This window comes from Ambystoma mexicanum, chromosome 2p (assembly GCF_040938575.1).
Source record: "Ambystoma mexicanum isolate Mex_15411 chromosome 2p, UKY_AmexF1_1, whole genome shotgun sequence".
Classification (NCBI taxonomy): Eukaryota; Metazoa; Chordata; class Amphibia; order Caudata; family Ambystomatidae; genus Ambystoma; species Ambystoma mexicanum.
In genome coordinates, this window is record NC_090923.1 from 1,110,194,736 (window position 1) to 1,110,219,369 (window position 24,634).

At 52.0% G+C, this 24,634-nt stretch overlaps 1 protein-coding gene across 18 annotated transcripts in view; it reads right to left on the reverse strand.

Moving 5' to 3' along the window:
* MARK2 (microtubule affinity regulating kinase 2) overlaps positions 1-24,634 on the reverse strand; it is a 1,484,563-nt gene that overhangs the window by 66,865 nt on the left and 1,393,064 nt on the right. For 14 of the 18 annotated variants that reach the window (XM_069645120.1, XM_069645122.1, XM_069645121.1 and 11 more), the window contains one exon: positions 22,799-22,843. The exons of the other annotated variants lie outside the window; for them this stretch is intronic. In XM_069645120.1, coding sequence (XP_069501221.1) covers positions 22,799-22,843 — 45 coding nt within the window. The remainder of the gene's footprint in view (positions 1-22,798; positions 22,844-24,634) is intronic. 18 annotated transcript variants of the gene reach the window in all.

Genomic DNA, 24,634 nt, shown 5'->3' on the forward strand with positions numbered 1-24,634 from the left:
TGTCGGGATGTTCAGGTCATTGGCCTCCCTTCCCCACGTTTTCAGCACAGGACAAGGCAGTACACTCGAGCCAAGCACAGACTCTGGCTTCACTAGCACGAGGGTGCAGTTCAAACATAAGCATCAGGGCCTTCTGGGCCCAAGTCTCTTTGCCTTTCAAAGTCTCTTGATTCAGAGGGCCGGATGCAAAAACAAACAATAAGTTCCTTTTCTCTAAGGTTTTCACAAGTACTACATTTCTCTGGCGGTTCACTATTCACCTCTGATCTCCGTCAGTTGGGCTCAGATTCCTTTTAAACAAAATGTTCATACCTTTACACAAACTTGCTTTAACCAAAAGCTTTTGGCTGATCCATCTCCGCTGGGCTCAGACCAACTTCCTACACTATTTCATCAACTATCGAAGTTTTTCTAATGTGCACAGGATTTTGCTTGACCCGTGGAAGGACCACTTTGATTTCACAATTCTTCATCACATTTGGACACCTTTCAGCTGGATACCTAACAGAGATTTTCAAATTAGCACCCATGTGCTGCCGGTCCACTCAGTCTACGGTATCGTATCTTGGCTTCAAAGTTCAATTACTCACCTGCAGGTTTATTAGTGCTCTCGTCGCTTGCCACATACGCTTCATACACTGTTCTCTTCAGTTCAAAATGTATACAATGTTGCTGCTTGCAACCTTGGCTTCAACACAGACTGGTCTGGTATCAGTCTCCCCAACTCACCGGCTGTACTAACTTCACTGACGCTGCTTTTGTTGTAGGAGGCAAGGAAAGTACCACAGCGGTAAACGATTATACCCACCTTGATTATTGACGCGGGAGAGCGCTGGGTACCTCAGACACACAATGCAGGATTCTTCAGCCTCTAATTCCTGGTCTTATGTTTCCTATTCTCGAAGGTGCATGAAAGAAAAGGTCTGGTGCTGAAAAGTTCAAGGGAACTCCCCTCCTTGCAATCCTCCTCTGTTTCTTCATCTTTCACCTTACATTAAACTGTCATCTTGGAACTGCTGCTTCCTCGCGAGCTTTGCCAGACTCAGTGTGCTTTCGTGCTCCACCTTTTATCCGTGTGGGGAAGCGTGATGGAAGTCAGGTGTGTGCAATGTTAAGTAATTGCTTGACCATGATATTGGGACATGACAGGTATACGGCTAGTCCGTTTTCTCTCAGAGTGAGCTGTCCGTGAGAAAGTGTTCGTATTGGGAAGGGAGTATGGGGGGAGAGATGGTTTGAGTTCCTAAGTAGGCACTAAGTATCCTAGGATGGGGTAAAGGTGTTACAGGGAAGGAGATACAATGTCTCCCCATTCTGTGTCCCACTTCCATTCCCCCGAGGACCCTTCACCCAGGTGATCGTCCAGCACTGATCCACCCCCAGGAACTCTATCCAAAAGCAATGGCCGCATCTTGGCCACCTGGATGACAGATTGTCGGGGACTAGCGGGTGCGACACCTTCAGGTTTCTCACAACCCCCAACAACTCTGCCAGGCCCTGAAGGCGGGAATGAAAGGCCTTAACCGATGCAAAGGGTTCACCGTCATGCGCGTCATTGTTGACACCGTCCCCCCCGGCCTTTTCTTTTCAGGCCGAGGGGAATATGGTCCATGGGACACAGGTGCCGAAAGACCTACCTCCCTCCACCCCCCCTGCGCCCCCAACGTCCGGAGCGGCAGACAAGTCCAACGGCTGTTGAGGAGAATGGCGTTGGTGGTACAGGAGGTTGTTAGGGGGGCTTCAGGACAACCGGCAGGGCCTGAACTGGAGGAAGGGCCAGTGCCGGGAGCGTGGGAAGAACGGGAGGAGTACCCATAGGAGGGGGAGCCACTTGCAGGATGACCTTCACAATGTCCTTCAGGAGTCTTCATCTGTGGGGAATGCCTGCGGAGGAGGTATCGCTCGAAGAAGTGGTCCTCGCAAGCAGTCAGAACCCCAGGGGCCGGCCCTCCGAGACGCTAGGCCTCTGCTCCTAGTCAAAGTGCTGAGGCCCCTGGTGAGAGTAGCTGTGTGGCTGTGATGGGTAGATTTAGCCCTGATCGGACCAACGCCCTGTACCGTAGGAAACACTGCTGCTTCCAGAGGGAAAAGGGTCAAAATCATCCAAGACGGCCACCTGCCTGGCAGGCCCCACCACGTGCAAGTCCGCCATTCTGAAGCCTTGCACCACACCCCGGGTGGGAGGGCACGAAGGCCCGGAGCCAAGAGGTCTCAGACACGAGAGGCTAGAGCTTGGGTCTTGCACCCAAAGCAGAGGCGTTTACCTCAGAGATCCCTCTGGTAGGCACTGAGCTCTCAGCCAGCCGGCCAGTAGTCGTTAGGCCCTTATTCACGGCCTCAGAGAGAGTTCTGGTAGGGTGGGAACCCTGTAACCTGTGCCGGTAGTCGCGCTGGATCTAGCCAAGGACAGACTTTTGGAGGTGGCACTCGATGACTTACCCCCCTGAGGTAGAAGAAAAGGATGAGCCTGATCATCCTTCCGAGGACAGCCTGGTAGGGGCCCCTGAGCCCCTCAGCTTGGAAGCCGGTAGCCTGGAAGGCCTTAGGTCTGTCCCCAGACCACCCAGAAAAGCCCTCAGGTCCGTCCTGGGAGCCGGAAGTCAGAGGCCTTGGGCCTGCCAGAACCTGGATCCGAGGAACCCTGGAGAAGGAGTCACTGCGCTGTGGAGCCGTGCAAAGCAGAGGGCCGCCCTTGTCTTGACGAGAGGTGCTGGAAACAAAGTCCTTAAGGTGAGGAGAAGTGTGGAAGAACTCCCTCCACCTCGACAAGCGATTCTTCAGTCCCCTGTGATCGAGAGCACTGAAGGCCGAACATGAGTCCCAGCGGGGGTCTGGCCCCAGGCACTGCAGGCAGAGTGCTTGGGGGTCCAAGGCTGGGAATGAACAGTCGCATGAGGCACACCTCATGAAGCCTCCTGCAGTTGACATGCACCGGGGAAGGCAAGGCACTGAAAGGAAGTGAAATAAGAATTGGCAAAAATAAAAAGGGAGCAAGCAGAAAAAGTCTCTACGCTGGCTGCCAGGCCAGACACAGTCTGTGCAGAAAAACGGACTGGGGGAGGCTGAGGGCAGGGCATTCCCACACCTGTGGCCGCGTCGCTATACTAAATTTAAAGGGGAAGCTATATTTTTTTTACTGCCAACGGTTCCGATCCCGTCCCCAAACGGATGGAGGTAAGGGGACGTGACTAGAGTATGAGCCGTTGTCTGCATTTTTGTAAGCACCTATGGCAGACAGGTAGGTACAGCATGTGCCGACCTGAATCCCTGACCCAGCCAGATGTGCCGTGACCGATATCACCCGATCAAGTGTGCAGGTCGAGGGGTCTATACCTTTTTCCTTGGCCCAGAAGCAAAATCTGGCCCATTTGCTGCTGTAGTGATTACTGGTGGAGTCATTACTTGCCTTTTGAATTATGTTCAGGTTGTCCCGAGACCGGTGGAGGTACTGCGGGTTATGTGCTCTGGAACCAGGCTGCTAGGGCTAATTTCACCAGGGAGGGGTGCAATACTGCACCCCCCCCCTGCTGTGAGACTAGCAGCGTTACCCCTACTGGAAGGGGCACCGGTGGCTGCGCTGAGAGCCGTAATAGGTCCAAAAACCATGGTCTGTCCAGCCAGTGCAGCGCAATCGGGATTAGCCATCAGCTACAAACTTCTCTGATTTTGCAGATGACCTTGTGGATAAGTGGGGGCGGAGGGAATGCATACGCCCACATCCCGTTCCATTGAAGTTGCAATGCATCCCCCAGCAGGCCTCTGCCTTGCCCCAGTCAGGAAGCAAACAGCTGGAATCACCAGTTTAGCTCTGTGGCGAATAGGCCTATTTGGGGCTGCACCCACATTTTGAACTTCTCCAGCAGGACCTGCTTGTTCAACTGCCACTACTAGTTGGCTGCACCCAATCTGCTGAGTCTATCTGCCTCCAAGTTAGAGTGACCCAGAAGGTTGATTACAGAAAGCCATATGCTGTGGGCTATATCCCATTCCCATATCTCGATGGTGAGCATGCACAGGGATGGGGGTTGGGGGAATCTGGTGCCCCCCATTTGTTGAGGTAGTACATGCAAGTGGAGCAGTCCATCTGAATACAGGCTGGGCTGTTCTTGATCACCGGTAGGAAGGCCCTAAGAGACAGCTTTATGGCCATCAGTTCGAGCAAGTTGATGTGCCTCATCTGGTCCACAGATCATATATATTGTGGTCACACAGCGTAGCTCCCCACACCTCCAGGGAGGAGTCCGTCGTGATGGTATAACCGGCAGGGGCTGCCTGAACGGTCTTCCCGCCATAAGATTGATCGCTTGCCTCCACCAAATCAAATGCTGTTGGAGTTGCGCCGAAGTTTCCGACCTTCAGAGCCACCACCTTCTCCCTGGTGGGGAAGATCCTCTGCCCTCTGGTATCCCACATGAGGCCCAAGAAGACCAAGGCTTGGGTAGACTGGAGCTGAGACTTTGTGGTTGATGGAGAACCCCAGTTCGTAAAGAATATCCATTGGTCTGGGTGCCGTATTTTCAACCCGCCCGGGGCTGATCTGAGCAGTGCCACCAACATGCATGAGCCTCATGAATACTTTTGGAGCTGCATGGAGCCCAAATGGAAGGACCTTGTACTGTAAGTGTGAGCACATGACTTTGAACCGGAGGAAGGAGCGGCGAGGCTGCCTTATTTGTACATGCAGGTATGCATCCTTCAGGTCCATGTAGCACGTCCAGTCTCCCCCACACAGATTCTGCTATCAGAGCTGGCGTAATCATCTTGAACCTTACGAGGGGAAGGGATGTGTTTAAGATGGATAGATCGAGAACCACTCGCAGGGCCGCCTGGTACTGCTGTATTGCAAAAATCTGCGAATAAAACCCAAAGCATCTCTGCGAGAGGGGGGACTTCCTCTACCGCCCCACTCACAACTAGTGAGCAGATCTCTGCAAGGAGAGCTTGTGTCCTAACATGGAGTGGTGGAGAGAACGGGAGGTATAGGAGGGATGGGGGAGGCCAAAACCATGGAAGACCACTGATAGGATCCATGGATCCGCAAAGAGTTCACTAGGACTGAATGTGGAGAGCAAGCCTCCCCTCCCCCCCAACCGTAGAATTGTGGACCTTGATGACCTCGACATTGCTTCTTTCCCTCCGAGGCTGATGCATGGGATAAGTACTGGAAGAGGCCCTTGTGTGAGGTCTTTTGTTGCTTGCGCCTGTGGTGGCTGGGCGAGCCGTCAGGCTGCCTTGCTTTCCTGTCCTGAAAGCCCCTGAATCCGCCAAACGTTCTTCCTCTGTCCGATCAGGTGTCCCTGCCCGAACTGCTTGGATGAGAGTTTTGCCAGTATCGCCAAGTACTTGGCTGTTTGGGAACAGTTTTTCTTTCATTGTCCAACGCCTCGTCCATGGAAGAATGGCACAAATCCCATCCTTCGAAGTGAAGATCCAGGATGTGGTATTACATGTCTGGGTTAAACATAGTGGCTTTTAGCCATGCTATCCGCCTTATCTGTGTCCACGCAAATGGCCCTGCCGGCCGTGTGGATATGAGCCATCAACGATTTAAGTCCTGTGCCACTAGCCTGGCTTCGGCCACTCCCGCTTTGAAGGACGCTTGCCTGTGTACTCGCAGATCAGGAAGGAAATTTGCAATTTCCCTCCATAGCCTCTGGTTTTCAGTGGCCATCATCGCGTCTGTGTAAGCTTGCTGCAGGAAGAGGCCAGCATTGGAGTACACATTTTTCCCTGTATGCCTCCAGTACTTTCTCTTTCTTGCCTAATAAGGTAGAGGTAGATGACGATGCAAATGAGTGGTTTGGCATACATGGAAGGCCGCTGCTATCACCAATGAATAAGGTGGATGCTGAACCGATAAGGAGTGTATCCCCTTCTGCCTGCCCGCTTTTAGCATCCAGCCATTTGTTGGTTGTGTTGAATGGGGCTTGGACCAGCCCTTTTTTCAGGGCTTCCAAGTCTTTGTGGAGTGGGATGCCTGATCTGGTGGCCGATCTGATAGTCAGGACTTCCGCTAGAACCCCCGCTTCTAGCGCTTCCTTCTGAGGTTGAGGAATACCCAGGTACTCAGCCAATCCCATTAGCCTATCGTGGAAGGCCCTTACTAAGGATCAAGCGTCAAGATCATCTTCTGTGTGAAGTCACCACTGGATCTGCAGCGTCCTGGGTCAGCAGGATCAGAGGGCGGCGTGGCTGGAGGAGGCGTGGCTTGGGGGGCTGAAGGAGGCAGTGACGGTGTGGATCATGATGCCACCGAGACTACTGGAGCCGGCTGCAGCTGGACTGGAGCCGAAGGCTGTGTAGGCATAGGCAGAAGCATGTCTTTTATAATTCCCCTCAGAATGCTACCTATTTGAGGAACTTCTCAAAAAATCGTTCCTCGCACACTGAAGATGTGCGCTCCTGCACAGGCACCAACTGTATGAACGGCACGGAGGGCTGCGCTCTTGCCGTGTTGTGCCCAGTCCTGAGAGTACTTGACTCGGTTTAAAGTCCCTGCCCCGAGGGGACCGGGTAGGATATACTCCAAATTACCTCTCATGTGATCATGGGAGTCAATTTCACCCTGGGAGTGAAGTCCTGCCTCTGGGGTTCGCTGGAGTGGCGTGCATCTGCACGTGCGGCCATCTTGTCCTGGACCGACATGTGTTTTTTTTGTACGTTTGTCGTACTAGTTCTGGCCTCTGACTGTTTGCTTGCGCAAGTAGGCTCGGACGTTCCTTGCATCTCAAGCATGGACCTGGTAGGCTGATCGCCCTCAGACATGGAGCCGGTAGTGCCACTCCATGTAGGCACCCATTCAGGCATAGGCCCGGTACTAGGGCGGAGCCCCTTGGGAGAACAGCGCTGGGACCAGGAGGATCTCTGGGTCTCCCAGCCGTTAGCTCAGTGAGCCGTGTTACCCTGGCTGGTGACCGGGCCTGGGCCGCCCCTCCCCCCTGGCTTCTTCCCGGGGAAGGAGACGCCTTTGCGGGCTGCTTTGGAGAGCAGAACACTTACCTTGGCCTATGTTTTCCTACGCATGTACTCCTTGACTTGTTCGAGTGGAGATCTGGAGAACAGCTCCCTCCACCTCACGAGCTGGCCCTTAAATGACCAGCGAGTAAGGGCGTTTCATGCTGAACAGCCGTTGCAGCCGTGGTCTTCACTGAGGCAGCGGAAGCAGAGAGCATGCAGGTTCGATGCCAGAAACGTTCCGTCGCAGGACAGGCACCTACTGAAGCCCGCCGTGGCAAACATGGGGAAGGGCGAGGCACCGGAGGCCGATGTAAATGAAAGTTCCTAAGAATTTGAAAGACTTGAGGAAAAAAATGAAATAAACTAAAGAAACAGGAGGGACAAAGTCCCAGGGGAAGACTTGGAAACGCGTGGAATTATGGGGGAAAACAAGGCCTCAACAACAGCGGAGGTGAAGCAGGTCTGCTCCGGTCAATGTGGAAAAAATACACTGGTGTGGCGCTGGAGGGCAGAGTCAAGGAGCGCATGCTCCCGGGGCCACGCTCTACACGCGCAACTAAATTTAAAGGGGTAAAGACATTTCTTCTGGTGAAAAAGGCTCTGTTCCCGTCCATAGCCAAGGACACCCATGCAGTATGGAGGAAAGGGGACAGGACGAAGGAGTAGTGCCTTTATGATTGAGCCCCCCCCCTCTCTTACTTGAGAGAATGTCTGGTGCAAACACAAACCCAAAAGAACTCTACGCTTCAGTGACACCTTCCGCTTGGTGTGTCCGCAGACCAATCATGCGAGAGGGATTGGCCAGTTCTTCTCTGCCCAAGCAGCATTTACATGGAACCCACTCCCATTGGGCCTGAGATTAGAAAAAATCTCCCCCTTTCAAGAGACTATTTATGTAATCCCTCTGCCTTTGACTGTCCGACTTCCATTTGTCTCGTCTCCCCTCTCTGTTGTCTTGTGTATATGTTGCACTTTGATACCTGCAGGCTTCGGCACTTTACGAATAAAAAAAATAATAAACTAAAGAAAGCCTAGGGTTCAATCCCCTGGTTAGCAGAAGAGATGGCAACCAGGAAAATCACCTTAAGGACGAGCAGTCGAACAGAAAAAAGGATGTTGGGGCTTAAACAGGGCACCCATAAACATTCATACTAAATTTAAATCCCAGGCTGGAACAAACTGGCGAGGAGGAAACTGATTGCACAAATCTTGCAAAAAAAATAAAAAAACCCTTGCTCAGGGGATCATTTAAAAACAGATAGCAACTAGGTACTCCTTCACAGTGCCAATCTGCAGGTCCAATTGGGCCAAAGACAGCAGAAAATACAGAACAAAGAATAGAGGACACGAAATCAGGTCCAGACCCCTCTTTGCACCAAGCGGAGAATGTACGAAATCTACAAGAATACATTGACTTAGTGGTGGACCTCAGGCTGAAACGAGCACATCCAGGACATAGTCTGACAAGTCCCACTCTTTGTATCCGAGTCGCTCAGTAGCTAAACATGAAGGTTCAGGCTGCTGATGTTTGGATGGAAGACCTTCCCCTCTGACTGGGGGGAACAAGTCCACTCTCCTCTCAAGGTGCAAGGGAGGCCAGACTGACATGTCCAGCAACTCCAGGTACCACTTTCTCCGAGCTCAGTCCGGAGTGATTAGCATCAATGGTGTCTGGAACAGGTGAAATCTCTTGAGAAACAGCAGACTGTTAGGGATATTATAAGTTACACACCGTAGTGACTAACATACTCTTAGTCCATAGTCCCCTTTCCTCCATACTGTACGGGCGTCCCTTCCAAGGGACAGGAGACGGAACCTTTTTCACCAGAAAAAACTTTCTTCCCCCTTTAAATTTAGAGGCGCGCGGGGTGCGGCCCAGGGAGTATGTGCTGCCCTGACTCTGCCCACCGGCACCACACCTCAGTCCCCATTGACGCGTCGACAATAGAATTAACATTGCCTAATGACACCAATATTATTAGGGGGGGCGTATGGAGGAAAGGGGACTATGGACTAAGAGTATGTTTGTCACTACAGTGAGTAGCTTATAATTACTCTTGCGTCCCGTCCCCTTTCCTCCATACTGTATGGGCGATTACAACTGATTGTAGCCCCAGGGTGGAGAGGAGACACTCCTTACGCAAATAGGTTCCCGAGAACCGCCTGTCCGAAAGCTGCATCAGATCAAGAGCCGGCATCCAAACAGAAATGCTCGCAGAAAGCTGAGGGGGAGGCCCAAGTGGCCGCCCTGCTTATGACTTGCCAAAGGACATGGCGTTGGAAGGTGATGGCCGTTGCCTTGGCCCCTACTGCGTGGGCATGCATGTTGGCCAGGAGCAGCTTGTGCTGGCCCTCGTACGCTTCCCTGATGGCAGAGACCATCCAGCAGGATATGGAGGCCTAAGAGGCCCGATAGCCTGTCCTCGAGCTCCCGAACAGGACAAACGGAGCGTCCGACTTGCGGAAGCCCTTGGTCCTGTTCAAGTAGAATTTTAGGGCACGCCTGACATCCAGGCAGTGCAGCACTCTGTGCTTTGTCCTTGGGATCGGCAAAGAACGTAGGAAGAACTATTTCTTCGTTCAAGTGAAATGCAGATGGAACCTTGGGCAGAAATGCCGGGTGCGTCCGCATGACTACCTTGTCCTTGTGAAAGGTGGTATATGGTTCAGAGGCAACCAGCGCCTGGATCTCGCTGACCCTGCGAGCCGAGGTAAGACCGACTAGTAAGGCCGTTTTGAGGGTGACCAGCCTAATGTCCACAGACGCCATTGGCTCTAATTGTTTGTGCACCAAAGCGCCCAAGACAATGCTAAGGTCCCACATAGGATGCGGTCTCTTGACGGCTGGGTAGAGCCTAGCAGGACCAGTCAGATGTTTCTTGACGATAGTGTTGGAGGAGGAAAAAATGCCCTCCTCCGAGTTCCTGTAAGCCCGAATGGCTGCAAGGTATGTACGGCAGGTTTCCACCTGTACGCCCGAATGAGCGAGGTGCGCCGAAAAGGAGAGCACATCCAAATTGCAGGCCAAGGGGTCAATTCCCTTGGAGTCTGCCCAGGGGCAGGATCTGGTCCATTTGCTTTTGTAATGGGCCCTGGTGGCTTTGCTCCTGGCACCCTGTATGATATCCAGATTGGCCTGTGAGGGGCTAAGGTGCTGAAGCGTTACCTGCTCAGGTACCACTGAGGCTAGTTTCCCTGGTGGGGGGTGAATGATTCTGCCCCCCTGCTGCGCCAGAAGATGTGCCGGGCCCGTCGGAAGGTGTATAGGGTGCACCTCCGAGAGGGTGAGTAGTTCAGAAAACCATGGCCAGGCCGGCCACCATGGAGCTATCAGAACGATGAGGAGTCAGTGAGATGCCTTGATCTTGCAAATTACCCTGTGGATCAGGGGAGTAGGCAGAAAAGCGTAGCCAGTCATGCCGGTCCACTGGAGGTGGAATGCATCGGCCAGAGAGCCCTGACCCTGCCAGGATGCAAACTGGGAACACTTCTTGTTGTGCCAGGTGCAAAGAGATCCACTTGGGGATGACCCCACCTGTTGGAGATCTCCTGAATCATGAGGTTGCTTAGCTGCCACTCGTAATTGTCAGCTCCCAGCCTGCTGAGCCTGTTCGCTTCCAGGTTGGATTCCCCCGGGAGGTGGACTGCCGAGAGGTAAATGTCATTTTCCAGGGCCCATTCCCACATGCTGATTGCCAGTCTGCACAGAGGAGGGGATCTGGTGCCTCCCTGCTCGTTGACGTAGTATATGCTGGTCGAGTTGTCCGTCTGGATGAGGATAACCTTTCTCTTGAGTAGTGGTAGGAATGCTCTGAGCGCTCCGCTCCAACCAATTGATGCGATATTCCTGCTCCTGTCGAGTCCAGGTGCCATGGACCGAGAGATCGTCCAGGGTGGCTCCCCAGCCCTCGACCGAGGAATCTGTGGTGATGGTGGCCTGAGGAGAGGGCAGCAAAAAGGGCTTACCCGTTGGTAGGTTGCAGACCATGGACCACCAAGTCAGGTCCGGGTGGAGAGATGGAGGAACGTTGATCTCAGATTGCGAGCCCCGCTCCCGATTCCATGAGGCGGCCAAGTGCAGCTGAATCCTGCTCATCCTTAGTCTCGTGTGCGGCATGGCTAATGGGACCACCGCCAGTACACCCAGAAGATGTTGGTACCACCATGCAGAGGTCCCCTCTCTGCTGAGGAAGTGGACGGTTGCCCTCTTGATGGCTGAGATTTTGTCCGCCGACAGGAAAACCCTCTGAGCACATGTCCCAAATGAGTCCCAGGAATGTCAAAGTCTGTGTAGGCTGCAGCTGTGACTTCTTGAGGTTGAGCGAGAAGCCCAGGTTTTGCAGTGTGTTCATAAGGGCATGGGAAGAGTGGCAAACCGCTTCCGGAGATGTAGCCCTGATGAGCTAGTCGTAGAGGTATGGGTAGATGTGGAGGCCCTGCGCTCCGAGTTGAGGCCAAATGGAAGGAACTTGTATTGAAAATGGTAGCCCATGATCCTGAACCGCAGGAAAGAACGAAAGGGCTGCCAAATCGGGTTGTGTAGGCGTCCTTCAGGTCCAGGGAGCACATCCAGTCTCCCCTGTCCAATGTCTCTGCTATAAAAGCTGGCGTAACCATCTTGAATTTTTACAGGGGTAGGGAGAAGTTGAGGGTGGCAAGGTCCAGCACAACTCTCAGGCCTGCCTGGTTCTTCTTCTGAATGGCAAACATCCTGAAGTAGAAGCCAAAGCCTCGCTGGGAGGCTGGGACCTCCTCCACTGCCTGGCTCTCTACGAGTGACTGGATCTCTTCCAAAAGAGTTGCTGTCCCAACCTGTGGGATTGGAGGGGAGGAAGGAGGAGAGGCTGGGACAGGAAGGCGGTACCCCGTGGATACTAGGGGTCCGCGAAATTCTGGCACCAGAATTGTGCATGGAGAGCAAGCCTGCCCTCCACCGGAGACACGTGGACCCGAAGGGGCTTTTCATGCCTTCTTTCCCTCGGAGGCTGAGGAGGGGGATTGGAAAAAGCCCTTGCTTCCCCCCCCCCCCCCAACCCCACTTTTTGTTGTTTGTGCCGGTCCTGAGATGGCGAGCAGTCAAGCTGCCTGGATCTGCGTTCCTGGAAGCTGCGGAACCCTCCATATGTATGACCCTTTTCCGAGCGCTGCTGAGATTGGGTATATGATTTGGGCATGGTCTTTGTAAGAACGGATAAAGACTTCGCCGTTTGTGAGCTGTTCTTCTTGTCCAGCTCTTCGTCCGTAGAGGAGTGGAAGAGGTCCCACCCCCCCCTCCCCTCCCCTCGAACGGTAGATCTAGAATGCGCTCCTGGACACCCGGGTTGAATTTCGTTGCCCGGAGCCAGGCTGTTCTCCTCATGTCCGTGGCAGTGCAGATGGCACGGCCTGAGGTATCGATATGAGCCACTGTGGATTCCATGAGGTCATGCACCACAAGCTTGGCTTCCGCTAGCTCCACCTTACAGCGCGATTGGCACTGGGTGGGGAGTTCCGGGAGGAAGTCCGCAATTTCCCGCCATAACTGTTGATTGGCGGCAGCCAGCATGGCATCTGCGTTCGCCTGACGCAGGTGCAAGGAGGCGGAGTAATCTTCTTGCCGTAGGCCTCCAAGATATTCTCCTCCTTGCCTAGCAGCGCTGCAGAGGAGGCGGCTGAGGACGACTGAGGCTTGGAGTATAGTGATGCCGCAGCGATCGAGGAGTGTGGCTGAGGATGGGTCGAGAGCAAGAGTGTATACCCCTCTATCTGCCTGTACTTGGCGTCCAGGCGTCGATTGACCGGCTGGATCGAGTGGGGCTTGAGCCAACCCTTCTTGGCCAGGGAGACTACATCGGTTTACAGTGGAATCCCCGTGTTGGCAGAGGGGCGTCTCGTGAGGACTTCAGCCAGAACCCCCTCTGCCACCTGTTCGACCTCGGGTTGGGGGAGGCCCAGGTACTCCGACAGGCCAGCAAGACCTTCATGGAAGGCCCTGGCTGTGGATGGCGTGTCCGGATCCTCCTCCTCGTCCATATCATGCGGATCTGGAGGATCTTGTGGAGGAGTAGATGGCACCAGAGGCTGGGGTGCAGGGACCGCAGCCGGAGGAGGCAGCGGAGGTTGCAGAGTTGGCTGTGGAGCCAGAGGAGGCGGATGCACCAGGGCCTGGGGGCCCGATGGAGGCGTCTGTGGTGCCGTTAGCATGGCTGGGAGGACTTCCCTGACTGCGTCTTTGATGATCGCCCCCATCTGAGGAGACCTCATGAGGCCGAGGAATTTCTCGAAGAGCACCTCCTCACTGGCCAAAGAGGTGGCAGGGGGTACCGACGGGGTAGCCGGCGACTGCTGGAGCCGCTGAAGTTGGGAAGAGCCCGTTGCAGGATGGACATCTGCTGAATCCTGTAGAAGTCGACATGCGCCGGGGAGGAGCGTGACACCTGAGGACCGAGTACCTGAATGATAGATAAGACAAAAAAGACAAAGAAGAAGTATCCGCGCGTTGCATTACATGGCCGAAACCAAACCCAGGAGCGCTGGTGAATTCGTCCCGTTCCCGTCGACGTGGTAAAGGGGACTGAGGGGTGGCGCCGGAGGGCGGAGTCAGGGCAGCGCATGCTCCCTGGGCAGCGCCCCGCCGCCTCTAAATTTAAAGGGGAAGAAGGTTTTTTCTGTTGAAAAAGCTTCAGTCTCCTGTCCCTTAGAAGGGACGCCCATACAGTATGGAGGAAAGGGGACGGGACATAAGAGTAGGCAGAGTTTCCGTCCGACACTGCAAAATTCAGATTTCTATTAGTAAGTTTCGCAATTTAAGGCCTTGGTTGGTTAAAGTGAGATTTTGTTTTGGAGGAATTCTGCTCCTTGACCTTCAAGTGTTCTGTGGGAGCTGCAGAGGGCCTTGAACTGGATCCTTTTTGGTAGACAGTGGAGTACTCTGAACCAGTTGTATGTGCTCCCTACTGTTTAGCCTGAATAGTAGTGTGGCTGCTGTGTTTTAAATCCATTGAATTTTCTTGGTGAGGTCGCCCGGCATACCCAAGTAAAATTCACTTTGCATAGTTTATTCTTGAAAGAATAAGGAAGACGACTGCCAACAATATGTGACAATAACAGATGGGGCATTCTGTGCCAGAGTGGAGATGGTAGAACCAATGTCTGGCAACTGCGTTGACTTGGGGCTCCAGCACGAGCCCATTTTCCATTAATATGCCTCCATTGTTGATAGATTAGATGATTAAGGGTGGTTACCAATTTCCAAAGGCCATAGTAGAGGCATCTCAGATGTGGCTTGAGGTGAAACTATCATTTCTGCTTTGTCAGAGTTGAGTTTTAAGTAGTTGGACAATATCTAGCATTCATGTGGGGCAGTTGCTGAGGGTGGTGTTTGAATTTCCATCTGTCATTTTGTATCTTATTTGTGGGTCAACCAAAAATTTATAACAGGTGATCCTATAAGATTTTATCAAAGGGTCAAATAGATGTGGAGTAGGCTTGATTGCTGGGTATCTCCACAGGTTATGGGTCTGTGAAAAACCAGAGGGTGCTTCACACCCTAATCTCCAGGGATCCTATATTCAGGTGGCCAGGCAAGGGCAATCGCTTTTGGATACCGACCCTGGGGGTGGACAAGCGAGGGAGGATCACCTGGGTAGGGGGAGGGGGGGAGTCCTCGGGGAGTGGGGCTGGAGCACCCGATGGTGAGACAATGGTATCCCCTTTTCCAGTAATCCATCCAACCCCTATATCGGTTTATTTTATGGGAAACTACAACTCACATAATTTCTCCCTAATGCACATTAACACTCCTATGGAGCCGAGGAAGATGAGGAATGACGCTAGGAGGATTACCTCCACTGACGTACAATGGCTCTGTCCCTCTAATGAGATCAGGTAGAGTCGGGCACGTAGTACAAATCACATACCCCTGCCACTTGTTAACACTCCCCGACAGGATAAAAGGAGGCACGCACAAGCATACTGAGTGAGGCCAGGGGCGAGAAGGAACAGCTCTTGCGGGGATGAAGCAAACCAAGCTGGGGAACGTAGAAGGCCAAGGGGCTGATCAACTGCTGCGGAGAGCGAGCGAAAGTTGAGCAGGAATCCTATCCTTCCAAGAAGCTGTAAACGTTAGACGGCTAAACAGAGCCGAGTGGAAAGGACAGACCTTCAAAGCGTTTCCAGGTGGCCCGCTACCCTCCCGACTAAACGGCAGAGTTGGGGAGGAAACAAGGAGACATTGGTGGCAGCCTTGGCTGCTAGGTGAAAGCCCTTTAAGGGGGATAGCCTGATTAACACTGCCAGCGAGTGCATGAAAGAAAAAAAAAGGCCGGTTGTATGTTAATCAATTTGTAGCAAGAAAGCAAAAGTGTATGTGTATTTTCTCTGATAAACGATAAGAGGGAAATTAAGGCAAGAAAGTAACCGGATGAAATGTTTTAACTTTGATAAACATAGTGGGAAATGAAAGGAGGAACCTTGAAAGAATATGTGACTATTGAAAACCGCCGAGAGAACCAAGTGAATGGCACATTAACATTGAAAGAGGCCAGGAGGGCTAAAGTAAAACCTACAAGTAAATATTAATAATTAATCACCATAGTGACTAACGTACTCTTAGTCCATAGTCCCCTTTCCTCCATAATGTATGGGCGTCCCTCACGAGGGACGGGAGGCGGAACCTTTTTCACCAGAAAAATCTTCTTCCCCTTCAAATTTAGAGGACCGTGGGGGCGCGGCCCTGGGAGCATGCGCTCGCCTGACTCCACCCACCGGCGCCACTCCTCAGTCCCCGTTGACACGTCGACAATATTTAACATTGCCTAATGATACCAGTATTATTAGAGGGAGGATGGTGGGAATTATGGAGGAAAGGGGACTATGGACTAGGAGTACGTTAGTCACTATGGTGAGTAACTAATTACTTTTACGTCCCGTCCCCTTTCCTGCATATGTATGGGCGATTACAACTGAATGTAGCCCCAGGGTGGAGAGGAGACCATCCTTAAGCAAACAGGTTTCTTAGAACCACCTGCCCAAAAGCCTCGTCTGATCTAGAGGCGGCGTCCAAACAGCAGTGCTTACAGAAAGCCTAAGGGGTGGCCCAGGTAGCCGCCCTGCTGATGACCTGCCACGGCACATGCCGTTGAAACACGATGGCCGTGGCTCTGACCGCATGGGCATGGAAATTGCCCGGTACTGGTTTGTGCTACCCCTCATAGGCCCCCTTTATGGCCGCGACCATTTACCTTCCTATGGAGGCCTGATGGCCGGGCCTTAAACCACCAAAAGTGATAGAGGGCGTCCGACTTGCGAAAGACCTTAGTCCTGTCAAGGTAGTATTTTACCGTGCGTCTGACATCCAGATGGTGCAATACCCTACGAGGCCATCCTTGGGGTCGGCGAAGAAGGTGGGTAAGGCTATTTCCTCGTTCAGATGGAAGGAGGTGGTCACCTTGGGTAGGAACGCAGGGTGAGTCCAGAGGACCACCTTGTCTTTGTGAAAGGTAGTGTAGGGCTCTGATGCCACAAGAGCCTGGATTTTGCTGACTCTACGAGCAGATTTGAGGCCTACGAGCAGCGCTGTTTTTAGAGTGACCAGCCTGTTGTCCGCAGACTGTATGCCAAGGCGCTCAGGACTACACTGAGGTCCCACACAAGGTGTGGCTTCTTTATAGGCGGGAAGAGCCTGTGGAGGCCCGCCAGATGCCATTTGACCCCAGGATTAGCGAAGGAGAAGAGACCCTCCTCCGAATTTCTGTAGGCTCCTATGGCTGCCAGATAGGTGCACCTGAACTCCGGAGTGGGTGAGGTGTGCCGGAAAGGAGAGTACATCGTCCAACGTGCACTTAAATCAGCCCAATGACAGAATCTGGACCATTTGCTCTTATATTGGCTCCTGGTAGCTTTGCTTATGGCACACTGGATGATCTCCAGGTTAGCCTGAGCTAGGCTCAAGTGTTTCAGTGTGACCTGCTCAGGAACTACCCTGCGAGGGCTAGCTTGTGAGAAGCGGGGTGGAGTACCCTGCCCCCCTGCTGGGTCAGGAGAGGAGCTGGACCCAGCGGTAGGTGAATTGGGGTGCCTGTTCGATAGGCTGAGCAGCTCGGAGAACCACGGTCTCGCCGGCCACCAGGGAGCTATCAGAATGATGCTGATGTGACAAGATTGTTTTATCCTGCAGATCACCCGGTGTACCATGGGTGTGGGAGGGAAGGCGTATGCCGTCATGTAGTTTCATTGTATCTGGAATGCATCGCCCAGGGAGCCCGGGCCCTGTCCCTGCCAGGAGGCGAACTGCTGGCATTTCCTGTTGTCCCAGGAGGCAAAGAGATCCACTTGGGGTTGTCCCCACCTGAGGAAGATCTCTTTCAGGAACAGGTCATTCAATTGCCACTCATAATTGTCCCGCCCCCAGTCTGCTAAGCCTGTCCGCCTCCAGTTTGGACTCCGTTGGGAGGACAACAGTGAGGTAGATGTTGTTCTCCAGAGCCCATTCCCACATGCTGACAGCTAGGTTGCACAGCGGAGGGGATCCGGTACCCCCCTGCTTGTTGACATAGTACATGCTGGTGGAGTTGTTCGTCTGGATAAGTACTGTCTTGCCCTCTATCAGAGGGAGGAAGGCCTTGAGGGCCAGCCATATGGCCGTCAATTCTGGCCAATTGATGTGGGACTCCTGTTCCTGCCGAGTCCAGACTCCATGGACGCTGTGACTGTCCAGCGGGGCTCCCCAGCCTTCTAGGGAGGCGTCCGTAGTGACGGTGACCTGCGGGAGACGCTGCCGAAAGGGCTTGCTCTGTAGGAATGTCAACAGACTCAGCTTGGGAGCCCCTCTCCCGAGTCTGCAAAGTGCCGCTGTAATCTCCTCGTCTTGAGTGGGGTACGGCCAAAAGGACCGCTGCCATAATACCCAGCAGGTGTTAGTACCACCAGGCCGAGGTCACTGTCCTGGAGAGGGAGTGAGTAGTGGCTCTCTTGATAGCCGTAATCTTGTCCTCTGAGGGAAAAACTCTCTCAAAGCCACTGTCCCAGATGAGGCCCAGGAAGGTCAGGCTCTGAGTGGGTTGCAGCTGAGACTTGAGATTCATCGTAAACCCCAGGTCGTGAAGTGTGCTCATAAGTGCGGAGGAGGTGTGGAGAACACCCTCCTAATTTTAAGCCCGGGTGAGCCAGTTGTTCAGGTATGGGTACACATGGTGGCCCTGAGTCCTGAGGAGGGCTGCCAGGGCATTCATTAACCTGGTAAATACCCTGAGGGCTGAGTTGAGGCCGAAGTGTAGCACCTTGTATTGGAAAAGGGAGCCCATGATCCTGAACTGTAGAAAGGACTGATGTGGCTGCCAAATAGGGACGTGTAGATATGCGTCCTTCAGATCCAGTGAGCACATCCAGTCTCCCCTGTTCAGTGGCTCCGCAATGAGTGCTGGCATAACCATCTTGCATTTTTGTAGAGGAAGGGAGAGGTTGATGGTGGAAAGGTCCAACACAACTCTCAGGCCAGCCTGGTTCTTCTGTATGCGAAAATCCTGGAACAGAAGCCCAAACCTCGCTGGGAGGCTGGGACTTCTTCCACTGCCTGGCTCTCGACGAGCGAGCGGATCTGCGCCAACAGAGTTGCTGTCCCAATCTGTGGGAGAGAAGGGGAAGAGGGAGGAGAGGAAGGGACCGGCAGTCAGTACCACGTGGATACTACAGAGAGGATCCAGGTGTCCGAAAAATGTTGGCACCAAAATTACACATCGAAGGCAAACCTGCACCCCACTGCAGACACGTTGACCCGAAGGGGCGTGTCATGCCTTCTTTCCCTCTGAGGCTGTTGAAGAGGAGGGGGAATGGAAAAATCCCTTGCTCCCCCACCCCTTTTTGTTGTTTTCTCCGGTGCCGACTCGGGGAACGGTCAGGTTGTCTGGACCTCTTTTTTTGGAAGCTCCAGAACCCTCCATACGCCCGCCCCTTGTCGGAGCGTCGATGTGACTGGGAGTATGCCTTCGACGTGCCCTTCATAAGAATGGATAAAGACTTCGCGGTTTGCGAGCTGTTCTTTTTATCTAATTCTTCATCCGTGGTGAAGTGGAAGAGGTCACTATCCTCGAATGGAAGGTCCAATATGCGTTCCTGGACATTGGGGTTAAACTTAGTTTCCCAGAGCCAGGCCGTCTTTCTCATGTCCGTGGCGATGCAGATGGCACAGCCAGAGGTATAGATATGGGCCACTGTGGACTCCATGATGTCTTGCGCTACCAGCCTGGCTTCTCCTAATCCTGCCTTGAAGCGAGCTTGGCTGTGTGCCGGAAGTTCCGGGAGGAAGTCCACAATTTACTGCCAGAGCCTTTGGTTAACGGCTGCCAGCATGGCATCAGCATTGGCACAGGTGCAAGGAGGCAGAGTACAGCTTTTTCCCGTACGCCTCCAAGATCTTCTCCCCCTTGCCTAGCAGTGTTGATGAAGCCTAGGACGACTGAGGCTTAGAGTAGAATGACGCCGCAGAAATCACTGAAGAGTGCGGTTGAGGTTGTGCCGAAAGCAAGAGTGTATCCCCTTCCATCTGCCTGTACTTTTAGTTGAGGCGCCGACTGCGAGGTTGGACCGAGTGTGGCTTGAGCCACCTCCTTTTGGCCAGGGCAACAACGTCCTTCTGCACCTGGATCCCTGTCTTGGTAGGGGGTCTTACGGTGAGGACTTCTGCCAAGACCCCCTCCTCGGGCTGAGGAAGTCCCAAATACTCTGCCAGCGCTGGCAGGCATTCGTGGAAGCCCTTAGCTGAAGATGGCATGTCGGGGTCCTCCTCCTCATCTGTGTCCACTTGAGTGCTCAGAGGATCCAGAGCTGGTGGAGGAGTACTGGGCGCTGTGGCCTGCGGTGTGTAGACCGGAGCCGGTGGCTGCTGTAGGGGCTGTTGTGGAACTGCCTGCGGGGGTGCCGAAATCTGAATTGCCAGCAGGGGTAGCGCAAGCTGCGCTGGGGCCTGAGGCATGAAAGCCAAAGGAGGAATGACTAAAGGTGCCGGTGGGAGGACCGGAGGGAGCATGTCCCCGATAGTATCCCAAAGGATGGCCCCCCCCCCACATCTAGTGGGTTTGCATCAGCGCTAGAAACCTTTAGAAGAACCGGTCTTCAAAGGCTGAAGAGGTGGCAGGTGATACTGACTGAGTGGCTGCGGGAGCCGGGGCACGCTCTGTCTGGGGTGCAGGGGAAACCTGCTCCGAGCTGCTGATGGATAAACTGTAGGCCACGTACCTGGTTGACACCAGTCCCACTTTGTGACTCGTTCTTCCACACGCTCTGCTGGACGAACGGCCATCTTGTCTGGCACGGCAGCCATTTTGTCGAGCTACGTGCCAATGTCGTGGTGCCTGGCTCATCGGACCCAGCCTCGTCCAAGACCTCAGGCCTAGACCTGGAAGGCGTATTGCCCTCGGCTGAACTGCCGGTAGTGCTGCATGAAGGCACCCCCTCGGACATGATGCCGGTAGTAGGGCGTTGCCCCTCTGGAATAACCACGGTAAAAGAACCTTGCTGTCCCTCAGCACTGGCACCGCAAGGATCTGGCGTCCCCTCGGCCGTAAGGTCAGTAGCTGGACTAGCCTCGGTACATGTGCTGGTGTGAGAACCCGAGGTTCCTCCCGGCTGGGTGCTTCCTTGAAAAGAAGTCGCCCTTATGGGGTGCGATGGTAAATAGAGGCCTTGCCTTTGGCCTCGATCGATGCTTGACAAAGTCATTTAGGTCCTCCGGAGGCGACTTCTGGAAGAGCTCCCTCCACCTAGCTAGCCTGTTCTTCAGTGCACGTGGAGTCAGCGCGTTGCACGCGGAACAACCTTCCCAGCCGTGGTTGGAAACAAGGCAGCGGAGGCATAGGGTGTGGGGGTCGGATGTAGTTAAGAGCCCCTCGCAGGCTGGACACCTGCTGAAGTCATGCGCCGCGGAGGAGCGTGGGGTCGGAGGACCAAGTACCTAATTGAAAAGAAAAAGACAAAGAATAATATCAGTGGAAATGCGCGTGGTATTACATGGCTGAAGCCAAACCCAGGAACGCTGGTGAATTCGGCCTGTTCCCGTCGACGCGGAAAAGGGGACTGAGGAGTGGCACCGGTGGGCAGAGTCAAGCGAGCAAATGCTCCCAGGGCCGAGCCTCTAAATTTAAAGGGGAAGAAGATTTTTCTGGTGAAAAAGGTTCCGTCTCCCGTCCCTCGCGAGGGATGGCCATACAGTATGGAGGAAAGGGGACGGGACGTAAGAGTACTTACCAACAAGCATTGGTACTACCTACAAACTTTGAAAGCAGCTTAGAGGGCCAAAGTAAAGACAACATGCATTTAAGAGTATTGGCGGTGTGAATATTGTAAGCACCAAGAAGCATTGGTGTTCTGTGTGAACTTTTGAAAGTCAAAGTAAATCAACAAATCCAAAGAGGCATTGCTGTTGTGAACATTGTAGAATGTGAAAGTGTTGAAAACAAGTCAAAGTGGTAATGCAGAGGTCTTAGTAAAATCCTTGCAGTCTCGAAAGTCTTCGACACTAAAACGCTTGAAGGGGACCCCCCCCCCCAAAGGAAAAGGCAGGCTTGAGCACAGCAGAGGGAAGTCTGCTGGTGGTAAGGAGGACAATGCCTAAAGGTTTTTGAAGAGACTGGTAAGAGCTTGATGTCCAGGCCTGAACTGTTGCACTGCACCAGAGAGCCAGTGTGTGAGAAACTGACATTGTGCCATCCACCTATCCTTTTTATAAAACCCTTGAGACCCTGTGCTGCTGAACGTGGGGGAAGGATGTTGTTACCCGAGACTGACATTTTTGTTAAGACCTTTTTCCTTTTTGGCATTCCCTTCACAAATGTGTTGCAGTGAAGGAGGGCAAGGTTAGGTTTTCTTAGTATAGGCATTTTATGTTTACTAGACTGACTTGGACTACTTTATTGTTTAATGGTCGAGACTACACCCATTATAGAGAGTTAGTGCCGGATAGGAATTATACCAACCCTAGTTCAATTACCAAATAAAGGTTTTCAAAACTTGTATCCATTGTGTCTGTCTACTATTGATACCATGCCTTCCTCACAGGTCCAATAGAAATATCAGTTCTTCCTTTCCATTCGAATTAAACAGAGCACAACCCTTTTCCAACTACCAATAGCTTGTATCATCTTTTCTCTGAACAGGTCTCCTGTGGCCATGCACACTTGATTGTACTGTACGGTGCAGCTACTCCAATAATGACCCAAAACTACTGCAAATCGCAATGCTGGCCTATTCACTTGCCTTCCAGGCCACCATTTTTTAGTCCTCAGCAGGCTCACCTTTTATCCCCTAGCTGGTGAGAGTCTCTTGGAACCCCAACTTATTCAATTCAGCAACTCTGGCTACATCATATCCCAAAAACGTGCTAACCTTTTCAAACACATACATTGCTACTACAATGCTCGAATATAACGCACAAAAACATTGAATTAAAGGGCAAAAACAGGACTAAAAATTAGGAAGTCCAAATAGGGCTTCTCCGCCCCACTGATCGAAGCACATTTCAATGTGCTTATGCTCCATGGGCCACATCTACATAAACCTCATCAAATCACCACCACCACCACCACCACCACCACCACCGCCGCCCCAAAATATAAGATTTAGCAGAGCACCCAGAAAAGTTAAAACAGCGGATGAGGTTACAGTGAATCACAGGAGTTGCTGATTAAGTGTGTATTAATTTCGGAGCTTGGCATAGATAAGGTGCACTCGGGGAAAAGACAAGATTGCAGAGAGAAAGATCCAAGATTGGAGCAGAAGGGAGTTAAAGAAAAGTGCACAAAAGCTGGAGGGGGTAAACATTTCCACCCTCTTGAGGTTAGCACTGATTTTGCTTTCTTTTACATCTCACCTGGTGCTCTCGAATCGTTCTTTGCCTTCGGGCTCGTTCGGGTTCCTCAAAAAATAGAGTTGTAGAGTTTAGTGCCTGGTTAGTTTGTGTTCAGAGTTTCACATTTCTTCCATGTCACAATTTGAAAATACTCCCTAGCATAATGGGGGCAGAGTGGCAGTTAGAGCCCATCACATTTCAAAATATTAACTATGGTACTGCAGTCAGAACAAAAGATGAAATGGATACAGCATAATTTGCTAATGGATTGTAGCTTTATTATAATAATGGTTCCAAGTTTTGAAGCAGACACCGATGGGCTTGCCCAAAAACATTGTTATCAGGTGGCTGAACTTTCTGACTTGCCCTCCATAGAGTGGTATCAAACTGCCACAAAGTCTGTTGCTGCAAGAGGATGTCCCATTTACACCACCTAGAGAAGCGACGACAGCCATGGGATGTGTGTGAAAATACACAGATTGTGCAACCGAGAAAATGGCAGTTTGTACACACACACGCGCACACACACACACACACACACACACACACACACACACACACACCCCCCATCAATGGACAAAGATGGTCAATGAGGCATGACAAAACTATAGCTCTCAGTCGCACGCTCATTATGTGAATTGATTTTGCTTCACTCAAGCCCAGACTAAGATGTGTTTGTGATTTGCTCTCAAGTCTCACAATTGGCCCAGGCCATATATTCCAGTACTTCTGGCAGTTGCCAACTACTTGGTTTCTCAGTTTTCTTGAGTTATTCTCAAAGGTGCCAAAACAACAATCAACAGCCTAAATGATTAATGGTATTTAAGAAGGCCTTGAATGTTGCAGAGAAACTGGTGGGCCCAATCCTGTCCCTCACTGGAAAGCTTCAGGTAATAGAATCAAACCCTTGCATGTTGCATTAAGAAAGATGACAAGAAGATGTAGGCAGAGTCGGTACAGCTACAAACCTTGAACAGGCTCAAACCTAAGCAGAAAAGGGTGCAAAGAGTGAAAAACAACATTGCAAGCCATATATATTGCATGACAATTGCGTTTCTTGAAAGCCACTTAATAGGATAGAACTTTAAATTACGAACAGTTCCTAGCAGGGTTTCAGAACACTTGGTCAAAAGTACCCAACACTTGGAGCATTTGCCACACCCATCAAACAAGTGTCAATTCTGTAAGTGGCCAGGATTACTATCCCATCTGTTCAACATTTAATTAACGGGTTACTGATTCAAATGTTAATGGAGAAGTGGAGGATAAAGTTTGCATGGGGTGAGTTTGGGGATGGTAAAGCAACTTGACCAAGCCAAAGGTTCACATGTTCTTGGGTTTCTTCTCCTTAAACGTGGATTCATCTTACTCGAATTACTAACCAACAAGGACATATCAAACGCAGCGACACTGATAAGAAGAGATCGCACAGGTCCTTTCAGGGGGCAGTTTGCCAAACTGGGCAAAAGACATGTAGGACGTCTCCAGCAACACTCAAAGAAGTTGCTGGAGTTGCCTAAAAGGCTGTCCTAGAGACTATAAACAGTGCTAAAAAGTCCTTGTTGTCGGTTCGTTTTGAAGATTCATGAACACCATTTGGTGAATAAGAACTTCAAACTGAAATGCAGGAAGCTTTCAATCTGGCATTTCATGCCTTTAATGTCTGCCTGAACATTGCAGCCAAATTATAAAGACCAAGAGTTTCTAAATTCATATGTTCAGCCAGTCTTTTGAGTGGCTTAGTATGGGGCAGCAAGGTTCTGAATCTGTCTCAAGTACTCATTGCCTGTTTAGGGATAGAAGGTTCAAATGTCTTAGTAAAAAGCACCACATTTGCCTCCCCATTCTGAACCAAAC